Source organism: Pavona decussata, unplaced genomic scaffold (genome assembly GCF_977016875.1).
Source record: "Pavona decussata unplaced genomic scaffold, jaPavDecu1.1 SCAFFOLD_391, whole genome shotgun sequence".
NCBI classification, from domain to species: domain Eukaryota; kingdom Metazoa; phylum Cnidaria; class Anthozoa; order Scleractinia; family Agariciidae; genus Pavona; species Pavona decussata.
The window spans coordinates 1,573,633-1,583,085 of record NW_028145763.1 but is presented as its reverse complement, the minus strand read 5'-3'; the positions used below and the strand labels follow the sequence as shown (position 1 = coordinate 1,583,085).

General features: G+C 40.1%; 2 protein-coding genes across 2 annotated transcripts; both read right to left on the bottom strand.

The window, feature by feature from the left end:
• Nucleotides 1–444: 444 nt before the first annotated feature.
• Nucleotides 445–2,386, bottom strand: LOC146451306 (uncharacterized). Its single transcript, XM_085099332.1, has 3 exons — nt 1,583–2,386; nt 1,299–1,448; nt 445–983 (listed from the first exon to the last, which is right to left on the bottom strand). The coding sequence occupies exons 1-3, from the start codon at nt 1,917–1,919 to the stop codon at nt 445–447; spliced, it is 1,026 nt and encodes a 341-aa protein (XP_084955458.1). The 5' UTR covers nt 1,920–2,386.
• Nucleotides 2,387–5,648: 3,262 nt separating this feature from the next.
• On the bottom strand, nt 5,649–8,743 carry LOC146451305 (uncharacterized). Its single transcript, XM_085099430.1, has 3 exons — nt 8,159–8,743; nt 7,879–8,028; nt 5,649–7,634 (listed from the first exon to the last, which is right to left on the bottom strand). The coding sequence occupies exons 1-3, from the start codon at nt 8,493–8,495 to the stop codon at nt 7,096–7,098; spliced, it is 1,026 nt and encodes a 341-aa protein (XP_084955556.1). The 5' UTR covers nt 8,496–8,743; the 3' UTR covers nt 5,649–7,095.
• Nucleotides 8,744–9,453: the final 710 nt, after the last annotated feature.

Below are 9,453 nucleotides of genomic sequence, written 5' to 3'. Positions count from 1 at the left end.
TACTCGCAAAGCCTCGGGCCGATTCTCCCTTAACTTATTCTTATTGGTCCAATTGGCTGTCTCTGGTATTGCTTGTAGGAATATATTACTGTTTTCCACGATTACCGTGCCTTAAAGTACTTATTTGAGTATAGTTTTGAATTACGTCATTGGCTTTAAACAGCGGCCATCTTTATTTTCTTGGATCTCTTGAGTGTAGAAGGAAAGTTTTCTAATACTGAAAAAATTACCCAAGAAAGAGTATTAACGTGATCTAAAATCAAACTTCTGAGAAAAAATGCCTATCAAACATATGACTGCCACGGTAACATGATATTCCATGGAATATTGACAAGCCCCACCAAATTGCTCTCTGGTAAATTTTACGGAGTAAAAAGTTTTGGTAAAAACATTATTTAAAGAGTTAACCTTTCAAGGTTAACGATGAATGCCTGAAGATCGATTTTATCGCACAAAAATCTTCCACGTGTCATGAAGTGATAAATCTTGATTCACGTTGTCGTCACACTTGTAAAATTCTGTGCCTTGAATTCGGTAATATAACTCAAACCGCCATATCATTGGTCTACTAAAAAGACGATTGTCCTTGCGGTAATCGCGGTGTCCCCATCGGTTAAGAGTTGGATACCCCCATTTGTCACAGTTCGCGGCCAGAGATGAGTTGTCATCTGGAAGGCGAGTGAAAGAGCCACAAGCAACAGGCATGACATTTGACGTGGTAAAATACTTCACCACGTCTGTTCCCGTGGAATTCTTGTTGGTCATAATGTGAAATACTCGGCCGGGCTTCTTTTTGAAACAGTAAAAGCGAATCTGCGTGAAAGCCATGTCCTCGTGTAATGCTGCGAACCCTTCTCTCATCAACAATCTGTTATTTAAACCGTACTCTGGAAGGATCATTCTGTACGAATTTGATTTGACGACTTTATTCAGGACAGAATTTGGTGCTCTCATAACAAACTGAGTGACGAGGGTCCATCCACCTGAGTAAATAAAGTACAGGAGAAGGAAACTCAGTCAGTAAATCTAGTCAGTCAGTTAGTGCACAATAAAGCCGGCATTCCTCTAAACCTGTAGATTGCAAAACAGGGCAACTAATCCAAACTGAGCCATTGTTTTAGGCACAGACGTCTTGCCGGCGTGCCCCCGCTTTATTGCTTTCAAATGCTCGCTCCACTGGTTTTGTTGTTGTTGTTGTTTTTAATTTCCCAACAACAAATTAGCCAGTTCAAACTGCTGTTACAGGCTTAAATAATGTATGTACGTATAGTAGAACGGTCTACAAAATTTGGCCATACCTCCAGCAGTGGTCATGTCACAGAAGACAGGAAAGGGGTCCCCTGAGGCTGTTGGGTCAATCCAGTACTCACCATCCCCCTGAGCGTCGCCGCTGATCATAATGCCTTTGCATGAAGAGCCTGGGACAAAGTCTTTTGAACCTTTCTTTGCTGCAAGAAACAGTTAAACATCAAACAAAATTGAGGGAACGTAGCGGTGGCTTAGTTTTTTCCTGTTTACAATATGTTATGATGCTACAGCCGACTGCCTCGCAATTTTGCTTTCACTCGAGCAATTATCATACCTCGAAAAGAGTTTCCCATGTAAGTGGCGATGGGACTTTCCTTAAAATCTTCAGGCCTTGACTTCTTTGTCTCGTTGTTCATTTTACATTCTTTGTTGTTCCAGTAATACGTCACACTTTGGCATTTTTCCTCTAAACTGCACTGGAAGAAGCAGCGGCCAAAGTTGTCAGCGTGCACTGTTTTGTAATCATGCCCAACTAAAGCGAAACCAAATTCATCTCTGTTGTCCCGACATGCACCATTGCGAGGCTGATCTGCAAAGACTGCTGCGGGGTGGACCAAAAAAAAATGCAGGACGCACAAAATTTCCATCAAATGCCACAGAGGAGTACCCATTCAGTTACCTGCGAAACTGTATATACACTGTCTTAATTTCATGAACCTAACTGAAGTGTAGCCATCTACAGAGACCTTCTTTGTTGTGCGTGACGTGACAAGCCAAAGGTCACGCATTCCAAAGAATGTCTGCGTAGGAGGCTAACTGAAATGTTTTAAAACTTGCCGAGAAAAGAGAAAGAGCGTTCTTGTAACTTGTAATTTATTTTGCGATGTTGAATTTATTATTTCTCAATCTGATTAATAATTCATCAAGCCAAAACAAAGCAAATCACTACCGTGAAGGAGGTTTAGAAATGTAATTTTAACTAGTATAAAATTTTGGGAACTTTTCCTTCGAGTTTCTCCAAGAATTGTCAATAGTTTGAGAAGCTACGTCAAACACTCGAAAGAGGGTTTCCTTCTATTTCCAAACACCTCGAAGTTGTTTAAAAAAATTCGGCTGCATCTCGTTTTTCCAACCTACTTCTCGGTGTTTGGAAGTCGGAGGAAACACTCTTTCTCGTGTTTGATGTATCACTTCTATCTACACCTGGCTTTTTGAAAACGGGCCCGCTCAACTAATGCTTTCTTGATACACTCAAATCCCTTTATTGCGGCCAGCCTTGGGACCACGAGTTAGTGTCTTCAATCCAATTCCACGAGTATGTAATAGCGGGAATTTATTTAAGTCAAACGTTTGTAATTTATTTTTGCCGGGGATTTAGCTACTGTCCCTATTATCGGGGTGTCCGTAATAGCAAGGTGTCAGCAAGGCGAGAGTTGACTCCATAATGCGGTGCGAATGGTTTTTTGTCCCTTAAAAAGTCGCCAATATAAAAATATCATGTAGTCCTGTCTTGTTTCTCCTTTATTTCCTGTTAATTAAGCGTCATTCTCAAACTACTCGGGGCCCAAAAGCCCACGTTTCGGTCTTGTTTCATGAAAAAAGCTCCGGTAAGATTTCATCGCCCACCTTTTCAAAAATTCGGCTGGGTATGTACTGCAGTCCATCTTATTTAAATTTCTTTCTTGACCCTCTTGACCCAAGCCTTCAGTTTAATTTTAATTTTACTTTTTTGCTCGGTTATCCTCAATCTGGCCGGACCGAAAACGAAAGAACCAATGGAACAAGCCAAGTGCATGCAACAAAGACCAGCACAATAGGATTTCAAAGTTCTCCCAATGCATTAAAATTTCAGAAGGTTTGAATTCGGGATATTAGTGAGAACACTGATCTCTGTTTTGCGATCATACCCGTGCAAAACCTTTTAAAAGTACAAACGTTTGAGTAGAAAATTGTAAGCTCGTTGCCAAAAAACACGTTGAATGGCCCAGATGAAATATTTATCGGCTAAGTGCAGGGTATATTGCCGCTATCCTTTCAGGTTTTAGGATGCAAACTGGAAAGAACTCCTTTCAAGATGTAACAATACACGAGAACCAAAATGAAAAGACATTAGGATCATGCGACTTCAATGACATCAAACCTTGACTTTGCTTAAGTTAGATCTCGTAAATCTAAATGTTACGTAACTATAATACAACTGTTTTAGTTAACATTATTTTCAACCTTTAGCTCGTTCCCAGAGCATTCTCCCCCTCCCCTCCCCCCCCCCTCTCGGTTTGTGCCCATCATCATTTTTTTAGCTCCTTAGTTTGGTCTTCATAGGAAAACTATATTCACTCACCTTTTACGAAAAGAGATCTCAACCGAGCGTTTCCTTTGGCAAAATATATTGAAGATTATTTATGTGTAACAAAAATCGTTTGGCGTTGAGCACCAGCAGAATGAGTCGTTTCTTCATTGGTTATATCAGGGAAATAATCACACACTAATTCTTACACACAATATAATATGATGTTTTGCCAACAGTCGTTAAGAATTAATGTATCTCCCGAAATGTTGCTATACAAAAGGAATGTGACAGTTCACAAACTGGATTGATTAATATACCTTCATTCCATCATTGTATATTAAGAGGCTGTCGTTTCCACGGAGGGCACAAAACTAGTTCGAATCCCACCGGTAGAAACGTTTCATCATATTCAAACTGAACTGGTGTTTTTGGCTATAAGTTGGATTAAGTTGCCAACGCAAACTTGGCAAACTCAAAAAGGTTTTAACACTGTAGCGGTTTGGATTTTACACGGCTACGGCCGCAGCGTCAGGGTAGCTGGTGCTTGTCTCTTCCAGGTGTAAAAGTAGTAAAAAAAATTACCTTGATAGGTCCAACGGATAGGAAAATTTGTTTCCTTCTATTTTGTTTATCTGCACTAAGAGAGAAACATCCATTATTTTAGGAATGAGAACTTGGGGGGAAAATCGATAGAAAATATCCCGCGCTCTTTAGAACGTCACTGAGCTGCAAAAATTGATGCCCTTGGGAACTACAAACAACCCTACGAGGGTTCTGTCTACATAAATGAAATGATTAGGGACCTTAAGCAGCGAGGACGTCGACGGACGACAATGAGAACGTCGGAAAACAATAGTTTGAATAAGCCGAGCAATGGCTCTGCACGTGCGTTATGAACTTTGGTACATTTCTTTTTACATTTCCTCTGCAAAAACAACGACGTGAAATCACCACAATTAAGGATTTTGGAGAACGTGAACACATGATGATTAATTTTCTTTTCTGTTTCTGAACTTTAAAGCCGCTCCTATGACGTTAGCTCCTGGATAGTTCCCGCTATATTACACAAACTAAATGAGTAGAAATCATCGCGAATTTATTCAGAAAACGCGAATGAAATTTTTATGTTCCGTTTTCGTTGACGTCGTCGTCGTCTCTGCTTAAGGTCCCTATTATTAGCTAAAGACCATAAATTGATCATGATGATGATGATGATGATGATGATGATGTTGACGATGACCGTGATGATAATGATGATGATAGCTTTTGATTTCATTTGGTTTTTTAGCGTACATATGCATTGCGAATGCTCAATTCTTTTATTTTAGTGTAAGACGGCTTATGAGGATACTATCGACTATTCTTCAATTCTCTTGGCCATGCTAAAAAAATTATATAGGATCTCGCATTAGAATTCATCCTGTTCCTCAGCTGATCTTCAGTAGAGGACAAAGGAGGAAAGGAAGATTTGCGAAGAATTAACGACAAACAGGGAAGAGGGCTAGTTCATGAAGGTTTTAACCCTATCTAGACCGGACAATTTTAAGTCTTCTGCAGCCGCTCGCCACCCCTCCCCCCCTCCCCAATCAACGTAAAAACAATAGCTTCTTTACGTTTCGAGAGAGGTTTTAACGCAGTGGAGTCAATGATGGAGAATAAAGGGTTCGTTGAACAACACTGATGGTGTTATCTTTTTCTCATTTTTTTCTTGTATCCTGTAATAATTTATTATCTCACGACGGGTTATTGATATTATTGTCATTCTTGTGATCTTAAGGCATTCTATTGTCGTTTTGTACTAACTTCTATTGTCCTAAATGATTCTAACATGCATTACACGAATTCAATTGTAAAGGCGATTGCAGAACTAAAAATTACAGGCGTTTCCGTTGAAACAAGTTCTCAAAACTTAAAAATTTTGTGTTTTGTTTAAATAATTTAAAAGTATCGAAGAGGGACATCTCTGACACCATGTACAACCGGAAGTTTCTGTCGAAACTGAATAATATTTTTGTCTCGATTCTGCTGTCACGAATCCTACAGCTCTTAATTACTCAAACCATCCTGACTACAGAAGACCCTGAGACAATGTGCAGCATGCCAATTGAATACAAGGATAGAAAGATGGATAGGTAATCTTCATTTAATCAAGGACAATCCATCACCTGTGTTACAACTCAATAAATCATTGCAAAGGTATTGATAATAACTCGCTTATAAACAATACAAATGTAAATCTTAATTAAAAAAAACTATTCTCACTAGGGAAATACACACAAAAAGCCCTTGTTTTCAATCTTTGACTACTTTAAATTCCCAGAGTGTCCTACCGCGGGAATGTGCGGCATAACAACGGACCACCCCTCCTTCTTTATTAAGCAGCCCGATTCGTGTTTTAGCCTAGTTTAGGTCTGAGCCCTCGCAAAACCACTACGCCCCACCCTCCTCCCCTTAGCAACAGAATCTTTTCTCCACGTGTTACCTACTCGCAAAGCCTCGGGCCGATTCTCCCATAACTTATCTTTATTGGTCCAATTGGCTTTGTGTGCTGGTATTCCTAGTAGGAATATATTACTGTTTTCCACGATTACCGTGCCTTAAAGTACTTGTTTGAGTACCCTTTTGAATTGCCCAAGGGATTCTGCTTGCCTTATGTCACATGGCACGCTGTTCCATAGGATGGCGCCAGTGTAGCTTAAGCTATTTTTGCAACAGTTTTAGCACGGTAATGAAACATTGGGAATATTCTCAGAGTCTCTTATAGCCTTGTATGTCACATATCATGTTTTTTCTTTAGTCCATTTATTGAAGTTCTTCGTAAGTTTTATTTATCTGCGACCGCCTCAATTCGCCCACGTTGTAGCAGATACTTTGTAAAATAATCGGTGCACTGTTTCGCTCATTAACAATGGGGAACCAAAAAAAAAAAATCCATTATTGGAACTTAAGATTAACTTATGTTATGAATTGCGATACCTACAAATATCTCTTGTCCAAGCTGATGACCACTGAACTGCTTGATCTACGTTTTCAAAATTGTCATAAAAACCACCGATTTTGAAACCAAGAAAAAACGTTAAAGGCTTATAAACAACTCTTAAATCAAGAACTCTATCTAGAGTGGGCCTTCTCGTTCCTTAAACTAAGGGGCATAATATAACACCCGTGTTGCATCCGCAACTTCTCCTACTTACGTCACGAGATGTGTGAATTACGTCATTGGCTTTAAACGGCGGCCTTCTTTATTTTCTTGGATTTCTTGAGTTTAGAAAAAAAGGTTTTCTAAAGACTAAAAAATTATCCGAGAAAGAGTATTAACGTGATCTAAAATCTAACAGGTAATGCAAAAAGGTTTAATTTTCAAACTTCTAAGCAAAAAAGAAAAATGCCTATCAAACATATGAATGCCACGGTAACATCATATTCCATAGATTATTGACAAGCCCCACGAAATTGCTCTCTGGTAAACTTTACGGAGTAATTCGGTGATTTTTGCAAAAACATTGTTTAAAGAGTTAACCTTTCAAGAATAAACGTTAAATGCCAGAAGATTGATTTTATCGCACAAAAATCTTCCACGTGTCATGAAGTGATAAATCTTCATTCACGTTGTCGTCACACTTGTAATATACTGTGCCATGGATTCGGTAAAATAATTCAAGCCGCCATGCCATTGGCCTACTAAAAAGGCGATGGTTTTTGCGGTAATCGCGGTGTCCCCATCGGTTAAGAGTTGGATGCCCCCATTTGTCACAGTTCGCGGCCAGAGATGAGTTGTCATCTGGAAGGCGAGTGAAAGAGCCACAAGCAACAGGCATGTCATCTGACGTGGTAAAATACTTCACCACGTCTGTTCCTGTGGAATTCTTGTTGGTCATAATGTGAAATACTCGGCCTGGCTTCTTTTTGAAACAGTAAAAGCGAATCTGCGTGAAAGCCATGTCCTCGTGTAATGTTGCGAGCCCTTCTCTCATCAACAATCTGTTATTTAAACCGTACTCTGGAAGGATCATTCTGTACGAATTTGATTTTACGACTTCAATCAGGACAGAATCTGGTGCTCTCATAACAAACTGAGTGACGAGGGTCCATCCACCTGAGTAAATAAAGTACAGGAGAAGGAAACTCAGTCAGTAAATCTAGTCAGTCAGTTAGTGCACAATAAAGCCGGCATTCCACTTAAGGCTGTAGATTGCAAAACAGGGAACCTAATCCAAACTGAGCCATTGTTTTAGGCACAGACGGCCTTCCTCCGCTTTCAGATTGCTTTCAACAACAACAAATAAGCCAATTCAAAGGCTGTTACGTATAGTAGAACGGTCTGCAAATATTGCCCATACCTCCATCAGTGGTCATGTCACAGAAGACAGGAAAGGGTTTCCCTGAGGCTGTTGGATCAATCCAGTACTCACCATCCCCCTGAGCGTCGCCGCTGATCATAATGTCTTTGCATGAAGAGCCTGGGACAAAGTCTTTTGAGCCTTTCTTTGCTGCGAGAAACAGTAAAACATAAAACAAAATTGAGGGAAAGTAGCGTTGGCTTAGTTTTTTCCTGCAATATGTTATGATGCTACAGCCGACTGCCTCGCAATTTTGCTTTAACTCGAACAATTATCATACCTCGAAAAGAGTTTCCCATGTAAGTAGCGATGGGACTTTCCTTAAAATCTTCAGGCCTTGACTTCTTTGTCTCGTTGTTCATTTTACATTCTTTGTTGTTCCAGTAATACGTCACACTTTGGCATTTTTCCTCTAAACTGCACTGGAAGAAGCAGCGGCCAAAGTTGTCAGCGTGCACTGTTTTGTAGTCATGCCCAACTAAAACGAAACCAAATTCATCTCTGTTGTCCCGACATGCACCATTGCGAGGCTGATCTGCAAAGACTGCTGCGGGGCGGACCAAAAGGAAAGGCAGGACGCACAAAATGTCCATCAAATGCCACAGAGGAGTACCCATTCAGTTACCTGCGAAACTGTATATACACTGTCTTAATTTCATGAACCTAACTGAAGTGTAGCCATCTACGGAGACCTTCTTTGTAGTGCGTCACGTGACAAGGAGGTTTAGAAATGTGATCTTAACTATCATAAAATTTTGGGAACTTTTCCTTCGAATTTCTCCAAGAATTGTCAATAGTTTGAGAAGCTATATCAAACACTCGAAAGAGGGTTTCCTTCTATTTCCAAACACCTCGAAGTTGTTTAAAAAAATTCGGCTGCATCTCGTTTTTCCAACCTACTTCTCGGTGTTTGGAAGTCGGAGGAATCACTCTTCCTCATGTTTGATATATCACTTCTATCTACAGCTGGGTTTTTGAAAACGGGCCCGCTCAACTAATGCTTCCTTGATACACTCAAATCCCTTTATTGCGGCCAGCCTCGGAACCACGAGTTAGTGTCTTTAATCCAATTCCACAAGTATGTAATAGCGGGAATTTATTTCAGTCGAACGTTTTTAATTTATTTTTGCCGGGGATTTAGCTACTGTCCTATTATCGGGGTGTCCGCAATAGCAAGGTGTCAGCAAGGCGAGAGTTGACTGCATAATGCGGTGCGAATAGTTTTTTGTCCCTAAAAAAGTCGCCAATACAAAAACATCATGTAGTCCTGTCTTGTTTCTCCTTTATTTCCTCTTAATTAAGCGTCATTCTCAAACTACTCGGGGCCCAAAAGCTCACGCTTCGGTCTCGTTTCACGAAAAGTGCTCAACTTTTCATCGCCCACCTTTTCAGCTGGTTATTTAATGCTGTCCATCTTATTTAAATTTCTGTCTTGACCCTCTTGACCCAAGCCTTCAGTTTAATTTTAATTTTACTTCTTTGCTCGGTTATCCTCAATCCAGCCGGACCGAAAACTAAAGAACCAATGGAACAAGCCAAGTGCATGCAACAAAGGCCAGCACAAAAGGATTTCAA

What these genes read in the sequence shown, in the direction of transcription:
- LOC146451305 (XM_085099430.1), bottom strand. Translation starts at nt 8,495, where the DNA reads ATGGGTACTCCTCTGTGGCATTTGATGGACATTTTGTGCGTCCTGCCT. An exon ending in CATGGGAAACTCTTTTCGAG is followed by an intron (nt 8,029 to 8,158) that starts GTATGATAATTG and finishes TGTTTCTCGCAG; the next exon opens with CAAAGAAAGGCTCAAAAGAC. An exon ending in TGACATGACCACTGATGGAG is followed by an intron (nt 7,635 to 7,878) that starts GTATGGGCAATA and finishes TTATTTACTCAG; the next exon opens with GTGGATGGACCCTCGTCACT.
- LOC146451306 (XM_085099332.1), bottom strand. Translation starts at nt 1,919, where the DNA reads ATGGGTACTCCTCTGTGGCATTTGATGGAAATTTTGTGCGTCCTGCAT. An exon ending in CATGGGAAACTCTTTTCGAG is followed by an intron (nt 1,449 to 1,582) that starts GTATGATAATTG and finishes TGTTTCTTGCAG; the next exon opens with CAAAGAAAGGTTCAAAAGAC. An exon ending in TGACATGACCACTGCTGGAG is followed by an intron (nt 984 to 1,298) that starts GTATGGCCAAAT and finishes TTATTTACTCAG; the next exon opens with GTGGATGGACCCTCGTCACT.